A 15,103-nucleotide genomic window follows, 5' to 3' on the forward strand; every position below is an offset into this window, starting at 1 on the left:
AGAGCACTCGCCAGGTGACCGATGATGCACGGACACCTGCGTGCGCACAGAGCCTCGGGCACTCCACCTAACCACGACAAAGATCCTGCGTTCTATCGAGACGGATTCGACGGGCGCCAACCCCCGTGCCACCCGTGCCCGGCTCGGATAATTCATCGTGGCCGCACCGATTCACGCATGGAGGAAAGCTGCGAACTGAAACCCCCTCTGAGCGACCGCCTATTCAACCTCTGCGAGAATGAAAGAAGAAAACAGCAGATGGGGATCAAGAAGAGAAGGCGTGGGGAGCTCAGGGCAGTGATAGTGGGTGCCACCACACAGGCTCTTGACATTTATGGGGGATTTTATTGGCTGAAGCAAAGGGTTCAAGTGAGGCCACCTGGCAGAGAAATTGTGCTCTGGCACAATTCTCAAGAGGGCAAAAGCAGAGGGGCTCCTTTTAAAATAACGGGGCATAGTCTATAGTTATTTCGGTGAAGTCACGTATAAAAAAAAATAATAAAAAAATAAAGTGAATAAAAAATATATCACGACGTTTCGATCACAACACAAGCGATCGTTTTTTTTTTCTCCTGATGACGATTGCTTGTGTTGCGATCCAAACGTCGTGATATTTTTTATTCACTTTATTTTCATTTGTATTATTTTATTGTTATTCTTTTTTCTCCTTTTAAAATAACGGGGCATATTCTATAGTTCTTTACCGAAAGAACCATCGAATATGAATTCCTGCAGTCACGAAAGTTTTAAGTCAAAATTTAATAACGGGGCACTTATAAACAAATTAATTCCAGGCACGTGCTCTTAGAATCCCTGACATTTGCATTAAAATACGAGCTCTGCTTCGGAGTGATTTTTTGAACCTGCACAAAATGCCCACAATCTATGCCCGCTCTCGTTAAACACATTAATCTGGTGACGCTGCTGCTGCATTGACTATGGTGCTAAATCGAACATAACTACAAACTCAACACGTTCGTCAATATCACTTTGAGTTAGCAGACCAGAGAACGACGCCAAAAGGAACCCTCGTGAAGGAGGAACCGTCGTGAAGGAGGGATGCTCATGAAGGAGGAACCCTCGTGAATGAGGAACGCTCGTGAAGGAGGAACGCTCGTGAAGGAGGAACCCTCGTGAAGGAGGAACCCTCGTGAAGGAGGAACCCTCGTGAAGGAGGGACGCCCGTGAAGGAGGAACCCTCGTGAAGGAGGAACCCTCGTGAAGGAGGGATGCTCGTGAAGGAGGAACCCTCGTGAAGGAGGAACCCTCGTGAAGGAGAAACCCTCATGAAGGAGGAACCCTCGTGAAGGAGGAACCTTCGTGAATGAGGAACCCTCGTGAAGGAGGAACCCTCGTGAAGGAGGAACCCTCGTGAAGGAGGAACGCGCTTTTTGAAAGCTTCTTCAAACCACATGAATAGAGAGGCCAGAGAGTGGATAAGGGTTAGACAATGCCCCCTAGTAAAATTCAGTCTCCAACTCTTAACCACTGTACTCCTCTGGGCTCTATATCTTTACATGTGCTATGAAGAGGGCCCATTGCCTGAAACGTCCCCTATTACGTATTTTTACTTTCAAGACCACAGTGTTATTGACACAATGTGTTGAGTGTTGCCTTCGCTCTATAGATGCCCACTGGGAGCAAAGTGGGGAGGAGGGGGGGGGGTCTCCCATTTGTCTTCCTCCGCGGCCTCGCCCGTTGATTGACACTGCCAAGCACCCCCCCCCCCCCCCCGTGCCCTGTCGCACCCCGAACGGGAGCTGCAGGTGTGGCACCCCAGAGAAACAGCAGCACATTCCCCGGTAATATCGTGCAGCTGTGCGGCCCGCCCGGCAGGCTTCCCGCACGCAGGCACCGAGGCGGCTCGGAGATGTTAACTCCCTTGCCTGGTGGACAGGTCGCGGGTTCAATCCCGAGCCTGACACCTGCTGTATGTTTTCAGTTTGCACGTCTCTCTCCCCGTGGTCGCGAGGATTTCTTGTCCAGGTCCTCCGGTGTTTCCCTCCACATTTAGATGCGTTTAGATTATTTGGCTGCTATTAATGTCCACGTGATAAACTACTTCGTTGAGCGATCATTTGTGGTCAGGCCGCTTGTGAAAAAGAGAGACATAGCTCAGTGGGCCTTACCTGGTAATATAAAAATAGTTTAGTTGAAATAAAAATAGTTTATATTCTTAGTTTTTCCGGTAAAGTCACGTTGAAGAGAAACAACAAAATAATAAAATATATATAAAACAATAAAAAATTCTCACGACGTTTCGACCATAACTCAAACGGTCATCTTCAGGTGTGTTGGTTTGCATAAATTTAACTAAACTATTAATTTATGCAAACCAACACACCTGAAGATGACCGTTTGAGTTATGGTCGAAACGTCGTGAGAATTTTTTTATTTTTTTATATATATTTTATTATTTTGTTGTTTCTCTTCAACGTGACTTTACCGAAAAAACTAAGAATATGAATTACTGCAGTCACGAAAGCTTTAAATAAAAAAAAAATAGTTTAGTTAAAATAAATATAGTTTAGTTAAAATAAATATAGTTTAGTTAAAATAAAAAGTTTAGTTAAAATAAAAAGTTTAGTTAAAATAAATATAGTTTAGTTAAAATAAAAATAGTTTAGCTAAAATAATATAGTTGAGTTAAAATAAAAAATAGTTTAGTTAAAATAAAAATAGTTTAGTTAAAATAGTTTAGTTAAAACAAAAATAGTTGTGCTTATAGTTTAGTTTCGGCGACGGGAGCTGCGACGTGCATGTGGGGCGACGACTCCGTGGTTGTGGGATTCCTCCACGCCCTACGCCCCCTGGATGCTTGTGCGCCCGTCGTGAGCTTCTGCGAGGAGGACACCTGTGCTGGAGCTGCAGTGAGCGAGACGCGCGCGCACGCACGCACGCACGCGCAGATACACGGCGCAACAATCCCGGCGGAAAGAGGGAACCGAATCGCCACGTCACCGGGAATTGCGCCCCGTCTCTCGTCAGATCTCAACAAATGATTTGGCGATGCTGCTGCTGCTGCTGCTGCGTCGGCAGTGGTGCACAAGCAAGTTTGACAAGATCTCAATACACTCGTCAACAACGCGTGCTGTCGCGCAGACTGTGAAGAAGGGTCGCAGACTATGAAGAAGAGCGTGTCGAGTTTTTTTTTTTATCAGATATAAGCAGGATTGCATGCATGTAGAGTACGTTGAACTTATTTCGCACTGTACGTAGCCAACCGTGCTAATCAAAGGTGCGGATTGAGACTGGATGGGCAACCACCGTTCACAAGAGGTTAATATAGCAGTGTGGCAGAAGCCATTGTTGTACTGTGTTTCTATGCTCCCAAGTCTGTCCTCTCCCTCACCAACCCGCACTGACCAGCGTGGTGAAGTCCGCTCACAATGACGCCCGCGACCCACACGAAGTGGGGAGGAGGCCCTCATCCAGCAGTAGATTGCCAAAAACTGGCACATGCACGTAAATATGTCACAGACATTTTGTGGACATTGATGTTTAAGGAGGGTTTTCTGCCTGTTTACCTGAGTCTACCTGTATCCATTTACTTGCTGAAGAAGTCACCCCAACAACACCGACTCGGGGCGGTGCTCTCACCAACCACTCGCTCACGCGAACCTCGCGGCGAGCGAGCGCGCCACTCGCCGCCTACGGCTGCAGGCCACTGCCGCTTTCTCTCTCGCTCTGTCTCTCTCTCTCTATAGCTCTTCCTCCCTAGCTCTCCCTCTCTCTAGCTTTCGTTATGTCTCTCTCTCTCTCTAGCTCTATCTCTCTCGCTCTGTCTCTCTCTTTTTTTACGATCAGAGGAAACAAGAAGGTGCTCGGTGTAGTCGGCACTTTGCTCCGTTCATCATTTAGTTTTTTTGTTTTTTATGTTTTGCTTTATGTAACCCCCCCCCCCCCTCCCTTTAAATGAAAGACCCAACAATTTTTTCTTTTTTTCTGCTCTCCTTACCCCTTCTCTCTCTCTACCCCCCTCTCTGCCCCTCCTCTCTCTCTACCCCCCTCTCTCTCTGCCCCCTCTCTTCCTACTCCATTTCGCTCTCTCTCGCTCACTCTCTCTTTTTTATAACTACGACAAGTGCTGCACCTGCACGCAGCCCTTCCCACAGTCAAACGGCCTCCGACGGGTAGCTTAGATCTGCATGCAGAGCTCTCTACCGTCATCTGCCACCGAGCACACGGCCTCCTCCAGCGCCCACTGCTCCTTGAAGGCCGGCACGGCGTGGGTCAGCCGCGCATGGCGGAACTCCAGCCACACCCTGGCTTCGACCAGAGCGCGGAAGATGCCCAGGCTGCTGGCTGGACGTTGCCCCTCAAGGGCTACCTTCCTCGCCCTGTATATATCTCTCTAGCTGTCTCTCTCTCTAGCTCTCTCTCTAGCTCTGTCTTTCTCTCTAGCTCTGTCTCTCTCTCTAGCTCTCTCTCTCTCTTTAGCTCTGTCTCTCTCTCTAGCTCTGTCTCTCTCTCTAGCTCTGTCTCTCTCTCTAGCTCTGTCTCTCTCTCTAGCTGTCTCTCTAGCTCTGTCTCTCTCTCTAGCTCTGTCTCTCTTTCTCTCTCTAGCTCTGTCTCTCTTTCTCTCTCTAGCTCTGTCTCTCTTTCTCTCTCTAGCTCTGTCTCTCTTTCTCTCTCTAGCTCTGTCTCTCTCTCTAGCTCTGTCTCTCTCTCTAGCTCTGTCTCTCTTTCTCTCTCTAGCTCTGTCTCTCTCTCTAGCTCTGTCTCTCTCTCTAGCTCTGTCTCTCTCTCTCTCTCTAGCTCTGTCTCTCTCTCTCTAGCTCTGTCTCTCTCTCTAGCTCTGTCTCTCTCTCTAGCTCTGTCTCTCTTTCTCTCTCTAGCTCTGTTACTCTCTCTAGCTCTGTCTCTCTCTCTAGCTCAGTCTCTCTTTCTCTCTCTAGCTCTGTCTCTCTCTCTAGCTCTGTCTCTCTCTCTAGCTCTGTCTCTCTCTCTAGCTCTGTCTCTCTCTCTCTCTCTAGCTCTGTCTCTCTCGCTCTGTCTCTCTCGTACTTATGCTGCCAGCGGCTCAAACCAATGTTCCGCCTTTTGGGGGACATCTTCAGGAAACTGGGGGTACCCTTCTATAACAGCGGCTTCGTATATGGGGTGGTGCCTTACCCGGCTAACAAGCGCCATGACCTCGCCAACTTCGCCTGTGCTCAGGCGAAGATGGTGGTGTACAAGACGAGACATTGATGGCTGCTCTGGCTGCTTTGTGGTGCTTCCAGCGTTCAGGGGCCTGCTCAAGGCGCGGCTCCGACTGGAGCACGCATACCAAACACATGCCGGTGATGTGCGCGTCTTCTTCGAACGTTGGGGGGCCGGAAAAGCCCTCTGTACTGGACGGCACCCTCATGTTCACCTGCTGAAGCGCTCGCTCGTCGCCGTGGTGTGTGCGATGACCACCACCACCACCACGTGACTTTTATTGTGTTGTGCGCGCTGCATTTAGCGCCACAGCGCGTGGATGTATAGCGTTTGTTTATTTGTTTATTGGTGACTGTGTATTTCGTATCGAAATCGCCTCCAGTGCTGTTGCTGCTGGTGGCAATACAAGTTGTTTAAAAAAGTCTCTAGTGCTCTCTCTAGCGCTCTCTCTCTCTCTCTCGCTCACCGATGGCGAAGAGCTCCACGCCGTTGGCGCGCAGGCTGTCCGCGGGCCCGAACACCTCGTCCTGCGACTTGCCGTCCGTGATGAGGATGCCGATCTTGTTGACGCCCTCCCGCGCGCCCGCATCCGGCGTGAAGCTGTTCTCACGGATGTAGGTGAGCGCCAGCCCTGCGTCCCAGCGCGCAACACCACCGCGGTACGTACCACCGTCAACCGGCGCCCGCGCGTGTGCACCCTCACCCGACTACGTCGCGTCGTGTAGGGCTGCGGCCAGGCTGGCATGCTAGGAAATGGCTTCAGCTGACGTGCTTCGGATTGCTCGAGTCATCATCATCATCAGTCATGATCAATCGACCGCTGGATGAAATCCTCCACAAGCTATTGCCACACCTCATTATCCTGCAAATTTAACAATCTTCCAAGAACCTTCTGACGAGCTGATTTTTCATCGCACCATCGCTTCGGCTAGAATTCTCTCCACGCGATCGATTACTTGGATGCCACTCAGCTATTATTGTTGCCTTGGATGATCGGCCGTCATCCCTTTGAGATGTGTGTCTACCAGTTTTAACAATTATGTGATTAGCCTGCGCATGTTCTCCAATTCACGAGTTCCTCCGTCTCCCAGTAGAGTCTCTGGACACCTCTTAGAGTACTCTTCAGCCCGGAGAAGCAAAACTCAAATCTCCTTCTGAAGTGCCCAACAGCCAACTCTATACTCAGAGAGTTTATCCCAACAGCGTCTATCTCCACTATGTAAATGCATGCTGTGAACGTCATATATGTAACATGCGTGTATACGCCTCGATACGCGTTATATATGTAACATGCGTGTATACGCCTCGATACGCGTTATATATGTAACATGCGTTCATAATAAAGATGTTTGGGTTAGATCGCGTTGTTTATAAATGTGTCGTAACCCTCCACCACCCGACACGGCCAATCAGCAAAAAAATGTCACGTTGACAAAAGACAATTAGTTCACTACTTTAGCCCACCGGTGTGTTGAAGAGTGAATCCACAACATTTACAGTTTGAGTACGACGTTTCGCTGGTAATTACATCCAGCATCATCGGACAATTCGCCAGAATGGTAAAGCCCTCACTTGCTCTCGGTCTTAAATAGAGCAGCAGGGTGACGTCATCATTTAACTCATGTCAGGTGCAATGATTTGAGGCAGAGGGGGGTATTATAATTATATAATCGATTGGTAATCAGTCAATGGTTATGATTAGTAATGAGTTGTAAATTAGTAAGTAGTTGTAATGTGTGTTATTGTGATTATATGCTACATTAGTAATCCGTTAATTAATGTCTCTCCTATAAGGAATTGTAATATGTATTATTTAATAATATGCTTCCAAGCTGCACTAAGCCTATAGCTATCAGAACGATTAAAGTTATTTCTGTTTCTCTCAATTTCAATGGATTCTCTAATTAGTCTTTGCCAGTAATAATTAGTTTTACACAACACTTCAATGTTATCAAAATCAATTGAGTGTCCTTGTTGACAAGCATGTTCTGCGTGTATACGCGTCGATACGCGTTTGCTATGTAGGTGTCAATCAACACCCTGGGGACCCTGGCAAATGAAACGTTCCATCTCAAGGAAGGGATATTCCAGGTGAAATATTTGAATTGCCAACAAAATCAATGGATGAATGAAATAAGCACCAAGGCATGGCAGCAGCTCTTTCGCACAGAACCGCACTCCAGCGATTCCTTTAACCCCATAGGTGGCGCGCGTGTGGCCGAGGGTGAAGTGACGACCCCCACTCCCATGACCCAGGCACTCTCGGGGACCCTCAATGTCTGCAGTGGATGGAACACCGTGCCGTGCCAGTCTCTGGGCCTCTCTATGAGTCTATGCATATCTGTGTTGGTCTATGGGTCTCTATGTGAGTATATGGGTCTGCGTGTCTATGGGTCTCTGTGCTAGTCTATGGGTCTGCGTGTCTATGGGTCTCTGTGCTAGTCTATGGGTCTGCGTGTCTATGGGTCTCTGTGCTAGTCTATGGGTCTGCGTCTCTATGGGTCTCTGTGCTAGTCTATGGGTCTGCGTCTCTATGGGTCTCTGTGCTAGTCTATGGGTATCTGTGCTAGTCTATGGGTCTTCATGTCTATGGGTCTCTGTGCTAGTCTATGGGTCTTCATGTCTATGGGTCTCTGTGCTAGTCTATGGGTCTTGGTGTCTATGGGTCTCTGTGCTAGTCTATGGGTCTGCGTCTATGGGTCTCTGTGCTAGTCTATGGGTCTTCATGTCTATGGGTCTCTGTGCTAGTCTATGGGTCTGCGTCTCTATGGGTCTCTGTGCTAGTCTATGGGTCTGCGTGTCTATGGGTCTCTGTGCTAGTCTATGGGTCTCTGTGCTAGTCTATGGGTCTTCATGTCTATGGGTCTCTGTGCTAGTCTATGGGTCTTCATGTCTATGGGTCTCTGTGCTAGTCTATGGGTCTCTGCCGCGGGGTGAACTCCGCACCTGTCAGCGTGTTGCCCCCCTTGTAGGGCAGGTTGCGCACGGCTTCCAGGGTGGTGTCCTTCGTAGAGAAGCTGTTGAGGTTCCACTCCGTTCTGGGGTCTCCGCTGTACTGCGCCAGACCTGTCGCAGACGCGCGCACGTGCGCGCCAGTGAGCGCCGTGATGATGAAGATCTCCCGTTGGGATTCGCTGCGAGAAAGCGCCGTTATGAGAGCACCCGTTTGGCCGGCAATGCCCCCGGTAATTGTTATAGGCCAAGTTAAACTCGGGGAGCCCCAGATTCCGTCTAGATACCAAACCGCAAATGGTCTGCATGATCAGTTGCATCGTAAACACGCGTGTACGGCCAAACACATACACGCACACGTGCGCATGACCGCTCAGGGACACGCACTCGCAGTGATAAATATGCAAGCGCTTGTCATTTTATATTTATTTTGTATTGATGTTCACGCACAGCGTTTTAGTAAAAAAAATGGTTGGGTTAATCAGGGAACTGAGATGGTAGTGCTGCTCATTTGAACCACAAACAGTCCGCACCATGCACTATTATTGTTTTCACCACTCGCAAAGCCGCTTGAACATTCTCTTTAACGTTATCGATCTCACGAATCCGTATGCAGAGGGCCGTGTCTCCAGTCACCTGTGCAGGCGGTGTGTGGGTGTTCTCGATTATGCAGCTGCCCGACTGTGATCGTGTGCGATCGCGTCTTCAAAAGAAGCCGTCAGCAACCCGCTTGCCATGCTGCCTCCTACTAGGGGTAACCTTGCGGCCCGACGGGCTGGGGTCGCCACGATGGTGTTGGCATGATCCGCCAACCCCGTGGCCACGTGACAAGATGGGAGATGCGCCGACATGCCCACCGGACCATGTTCATACCAACAAGCGCTGTGTTCTGTTATTGTATCGCTCGATACTTGTGCTACCACATTGGCAAAAGTGATTTGCAACTTTGATCCTTACCCATGTATCGATAGATACATTTGAAAGTGCAATTGTATTGAGGTACTGTGTGTTGTCTTGGTGTGGGCTGGGACTGTTTTGCTGTTGTTTTGCTGCCTTGCCCAAGCTTGGGAATTGATGAGATGTACTTATGCAATTTGATGTTATCTTCCTTGCCTGGTATGCAGGTCAGGGGTTTGATCCCGACCCTGACGCATGTGTATTTGGAGTATGCATGTTCTCCCCGTGGTCGCGGGGACTTTTTCTTCGGGTTTTCCGGTTTTTCCCTCGACATTTAGAACGATACCTAGATTATTTGGCTGCTATACATTTCCACATGATAAGCCACTTTGTAGAGCTATCATTTGAGTCAGGTGGCTTTTGAAAAAGAGCTCTATAGCTCAGTGAGCCTTACCTATTTGTGCTTTAGTTATATATTTTGAGTGATTTGCTTACCTTCCCTATACTTTGCACTCCTATTGTTTTTTTGTGTTGCCTGATCCTCCTCTACTGGACACGTGTGAAAAATGGCTTCATAGCTCATCGGATTTCTCCAGGATAAATACATATTTCGACTCCGACACTGCTGCACAGGTGATTGCGGTTGTGCTACTGCGCGCCTCTCCGTTGTATTTTCGGGTTGCTCCGCGCACCGCGAGCTTCTTGAGGAAGTGAGCCAATATCAATCTCGATTTGAAATCTAACTCAGATTTGGACCGATTTATTTCCTAAAGTGACTCTACGACCCGAACACGCAGCAGCCGAGAGCGTGGGCCGCTCGCGTGGCGTGCGTCCCTGGCTGCGCCTGTGTCCCACGCGCGCGGGGGTGGGGTGATGGTGCACAGGGCACCGCTTGGTGCGTGCGTCTCATTGCCGACGGATGCCCACGCCTGCGACGTTGCAGATTTCTTTTGTTTGTGTCGACCGTGCCCGCGCGCGAGCGCGAGCGCCGGCGGTGTGACACGAAGCATGGGGTTTCTCACCGGAGCTCGGTATCTGCGCGGCTTGTGCACGTCCAACAAAAACAGAGCCAATGTAATTAGGACAATGCACCCCGATTCCTCGCACAGCTGTAGCACTACTCCAAGTGCAATTACACCCTTCCCCCCCCCTGCCCCAGCACCGGCTTTTCCCATGGGCAGAAAGAGCGGCGGCGGCGGCGGCAGAGCTTTTTGGTGCCGTCAGCAGCTAGGAATGCGCACGGTGCGAGGTGCGCCGTCTTCCGCCCCTGACAGTTGCCGCTCACCCACACGGATCTTGTCCCCGATGTCGAACGAATTGACGAGCTGCTCGATGAACTGGCGGACGAGGCGGAAGTTGAGGCGGCCGATGCTCCAGGAGCCATCCACCAGGATGACGATGTCGGCCACGGCCGAGCTGGCGCATTCGTACACTGCGGCGAGCGGGGGGGGGGGATGTCGGGGGTGGGGGGGCGGGGGGGGGGATCGTGACGGTGCGGCCCTGGGGGAGACACCTCGTCCGTATCGTCGCCCCCCCCCCCCCTCGGCACTTTGCACGCCGGCATCTCCTGTGACGACGTCCGGGTTTAAAGGCTCGAACGCACGATACGCTAATGTGGCAGGGCAGTAGTGGCACGTTTGCCGCTTGTTTCAGTGCCTCCCGGTTCGAGCCCGGTGACTGCCCTGGTTAATACTGTGGCCGTGTTAACCAAAGGTACAGAGGACGTTAAAGGTTCCCATGACATTATTCAAAAGGGTAGGCTACGTGTGCTGGCACCACAGTCCAAATTTTGCAATTTGAATACTCATTTGTTAAAACCACGTCGGAATATGGCCCCTGAACTGGCATCCTCAAGATAGCCTTATACTTCAAGAATGGCGAAAATAGCAAATGTACTAAATTATAATTTGTATATATTTGGTACGAGCAGATAACGGGATTTTGGCTGGGCCCAGTAAATTTTAGATTGGCCCTGCCGGACACCGGTCACAGCCAGAGCTGCCCAATGTGTGTGTGAGGGGGGCCGCCGACTGAGTCTCCGCATAGGGGTCACTGCCCGCGAACACCGGAGCTCATCGTTCATGAACGCCCGCAAGGCATCCATCCCGGGGTCGCGCACTACACTGGAAGCTCAGTATCATGTGAGGTTCACGCACACGTAAGGAATACACATGAACACACATACGTACACACCAAACAAATGCATGTGTATCCGACGATCAACATACAAAGAAACAAATGAATAAAAACGTGCAATTACACGCGCACACATGGGACAAAAACAAATACACACGTAGACATTTTCACCCACTCAGAGACGCACACGTACTCACACGTGCACGCTGCACACGACGTTCTGCCTACTTCTGAGCGCCGTTCGGGGGAGGGGTTATCCTGGGCAAGTGGACGCTGGCGGTGACGCAATCGGCAGCGAGCGGCACTCTCCATGCTCGGGGGTGGTGGGCGGCACGGAGCTCAGCCAGGCTGGGACGGGGCCCAGGCCGGGCCGGAGGCCAGGGGAGCAGGCAAAGCATGAAGGCACGAGACGCCGGGCGAGCAGGCAGAGCATTTAATGAGAGTGGCCAGTGTCGCTGGGCGAAAAGTAAATGCAGTTAGCGGGGTAAAAAATGATCACGGGCTGCGCGTCGATTGGCGCCGCGGATTTAGGAGCGCTCCTATTTGAGCGCTTGCAGTGCTTTAGGGCCACATGCTCTCTCTCTCTCTCTAGGCAGCGGTGCTCCATGCAGTCATGTCTCGGGAAGGTTGTTATGCCGTCATGAGCGGATGCAAGCGGATTATTTTTCTTCTGCGGTCGTGCACGACGTGCGCGCGTATGGCAGGCTTTTGCCAGCCGGCCAGCGCGCCAGCCTGTCACCCGTCCGTCCAGGCAGCGATCGAGGCAGCCCGCCGGGTGCTCAGCCCCGCGTCTCACTGTTGAGTTCAGCTGTTGCAAGCCATCGTCAATGAGGTGCAGCTCTCCACATGCTCCTGCTCTGAACCACTGCGCAAGACCACAAGATCTCAAACAAGAAAACAGATGCATTCGAGCGCACGCACGCACTCACGCTCGCACGCACGCACGCGCGCACTCGCGGATACACGCACTCACGCTCGCACGAGCACACCCTCGCGCTCACATGCGCACATGCGAACTCACGCTCATACACACACACACAAAAGCATTACCAAAACAGCCATCAGGCATCTGATCTGACTCTGGTGTATGTTCGCCTTACTATGATGGATTGGCGTTTTTACATTTTATACAGCACCATCTATGGAATGCAGCATCGGCAGATGGGAATGAGCTGAGTGGATTCAAGTCCCATCCCTGGAGTGCGTTCGGTCATTTCAAACGATTTGCTCATCGCACAGCAAACTTAAAATTAAACAAACATGAAGCTGAAGCTGCCACAATGATACGCACCAAAGTGACAACAACAAAAACAATAATAATGAATCAGAGTTTCCAGTGAATACCAAAGTGATTCACTAAATAAATTGGGTGACGCCGTTTCACTCAGACGGCCGATGAGGGGAGAGGGAGGGGGGGACTGGCGGACCCTCCTGCCGTGTGCTGGGACACCCCCCCACCCTCACCACGCGGAATGCCCTGCCGCATCGCCTGGCTTTAATCAGCAGCAGAAGCGGCAGTTAATCGAGCAGTCAACGCGACTTTCCACGGCTCGTGCCGCGGCTTGTGTGTCTGTGAGCTAATGGGGTGAGCTTGATAGCAACCGATCTCCCGAGGAGCCGGACGTGCTCAGCCGGGAGCCCGCTGCGCCAGTTGATGTGAAATCTGACTGGCTAGAGATCGGATCCGAGATGTTCGCCACCCCCCCCCCCCACTTCACCATGGACAAGAGGGGTTCTGCTACACTGTGATGCAATTCAGTCTACGCAGCTGCCGGCTGGCTAGTGCTGAGCCGACTGCCTATGCGCTACTCTATGTAAGTATATTGAACTTCTTTCGCACCGTACGTAGCCAACCGTGCTAATCGGAGGTGCAGGGGAAGGGCAACAAACTAAACAAACACAAAAAAATAAGTTTTGAAGACATTCGTTTTCAATGTATATGTAAAAGTGCATAGCTCCAGTGGCTTCCTAATATTGAAAGGAAAAGCACGCGATGCAGTGGCCGTCTTTGGTCGATGGCGAGTCAAAAGCAGCTGCGAGGATGACCGGAGTTCGCGCGACGGTCTGTGCGCCTTGACGAGATCAGCACGCTACTGTGTACTTAAAGGTTCTGTCATCGGCATTCATTTTTGTCACCTTGTCAAAGGGAGAAAATCACAGGCTCACAAACAAAAAACGCAGCGCCATGATTTTCTCCGTACAAATATTGGTGGGTTTCTCTTTTAGCCGCTTGTAAATGTGCTGGGGGTGCCTACACCCACGCAGCGCCCGCACGGTGAGTGGCTGCTTCCACCCCCCCCCCCCACCGGCTGAGGGCTCATGATTTGGCGACGAGAAGCGGCGAGCCAAGCGGGCGGTGGTCGCCTCTTGGGCGCGTCCCCAGGGATTCCCCGCCGCAGACGACGCGATGCGCGCATCATCTGGGCAGTCGTGCCACGCGTATGGAATCCGCTTTGAAAGGAATAAAAGCTGGGCCCGGGAAATGGTTGGCCATCACGGTTTGTAAATTGTACAGGTAGAAGAGGATTCCCGTGCACGCACCTGTTCGCGCCTGTGCGCCTTCACGCGTGCGTACGCGTTCGTGCACGCAACTGCATCATAAATAATAATAGTCTATTGATGATACACACGACCATGCCAATCAGAACTTGATTGTGTACAGTTGTTTCGTTCGTGTTTGTTTTCTTTTTCTGTAGCCATGTGCCTATTGGGGTAAACGGGTTACCGCCCAAAATGGGCACGTGTAGGCCAATTTCTAAAAGATTTTGCAGCAAAAAAATAAACCAAACGAACCAAATTATTGTAAGAGGTAGCACCTCGGTGCGTCTCAATGAAGGTAAGCAGGGTGAGCTTGGATAGCGCTTGGAGGGAGCCCACCGTGCAGAACACGTAGATAGACTGAGCTGCTTCGTAGTGGGCAGCAAATGCGCGGTGCCGAATATTGCACAGTTGTACTCTACTGCTATGCCCCACAACTTCACCAACCCACACTGACCAGCGTGGTGAAGTATGGTCAAGTATCTTCTACGATACCCCCACCCCAGGTCCGGGGAGGACCAAGTCAGCGGTGGATTGACAAACGGGCTACACATGTTCACATTCAAGTTTTTGCGTGTGCGTATCTACATGCGTGTGCCCCCACATGCCGGCATGCGCCATCGTGAGCCGAGGTTGTGTCAATAGTCTTCTCCTGCACTTGTGCGTGCCATCGCGCGTGTTTGCACACGTGCACGTGCAATATGCGCTACTCACATTCAATGTTGGCGGGAGGGAGGTCGGGAGTTGTGACCTCGGAGCCGAGGAGCGGTTCGCTTGGCCCATCCTCGTACATTGCAAACACACTCACCTTGTACGGAGTGCCAGACCTGTGCGTCACAAACACACATACACACCGGCACACACACACACATACACCGGATCAAAGATCAAAGATTGTGTCATCAATTAAGTAAAACTAAACTGTGAGCAAATGATATAAGCTGGAAAATGTAAACAGTCCATAAACCAACATTCACACACCAACATATCAATACTCTTCAAAGCTCTTCACACAACTGCTCGCTGGAAGCAACTCAACCTGGTTCAGATACAGCAGACGTGGGAATGGCCTTGTTGAACGAGGACATGTTAACGATACAACTGTAAAAAATTTGATTTAAAGCTTTCGTGACTGCAGTAATTAATATTCTTAGCTCTTTCGGTAAAGTCACGTTGAAGGGAAACAATAAAATAATAATATATATATAAAACAATAAAAAATATTTTATATATAAATTATATTATATATATATTTTTTTATTATTTTATTGTTTCCCTTCAACGTGACTTTACCGAAAGAGCTAAGAATATTAATTACTGCAGTCACGAAAGCTTCAAAACAATAAAAATATATATTTTTATATATTTTTTATTATTTTATTGTTTCCCTTCAACGTGACTTTACCGAAAGAGCTAAGAATATGATACAACTGTA

General features: G+C 50.2%; 1 protein-coding gene across 3 annotated transcripts in view; it reads right to left on the reverse strand.

Moving 5' to 3' along the window:
• LOC116945283 (collagen alpha-1(XII) chain-like) overlaps positions 1 to 15,103 on the reverse strand; it is a 325,203-nt gene that overhangs the window by 164,554 nt on the left and 145,546 nt on the right. For all 3 annotated transcript variants that reach the window (XM_032959676.2, XM_032959677.2, XM_032959678.2), the window contains exons 21-24: positions 14,383 to 14,495; positions 10,280 to 10,426; positions 8,092 to 8,211; positions 5,612 to 5,776 (exon numbers count right to left, since the gene is read on the reverse strand). In XM_032959676.2, coding sequence (XP_032815567.2) covers positions 5,612 to 5,776; positions 8,092 to 8,211; positions 10,280 to 10,426; positions 14,383 to 14,495 — 545 coding nt within the window. The remainder of the gene's footprint in view (positions 1 to 5,611; positions 5,777 to 8,091; positions 8,212 to 10,279; positions 10,427 to 14,382; positions 14,496 to 15,103) is intronic.

The sequence above is a fragment of the Petromyzon marinus genome, chromosome 23 (genome assembly GCF_048934315.1).
Source record: "Petromyzon marinus isolate PM22_M1 ecotype Great Lakes invasive population chromosome 23, UKy_Petmar_22M1.pri1.0, whole genome shotgun sequence".
In the NCBI taxonomy this organism is placed as follows: Eukaryota; Metazoa; Chordata; class Hyperoartia; order Petromyzontiformes; family Petromyzontidae; genus Petromyzon; species Petromyzon marinus.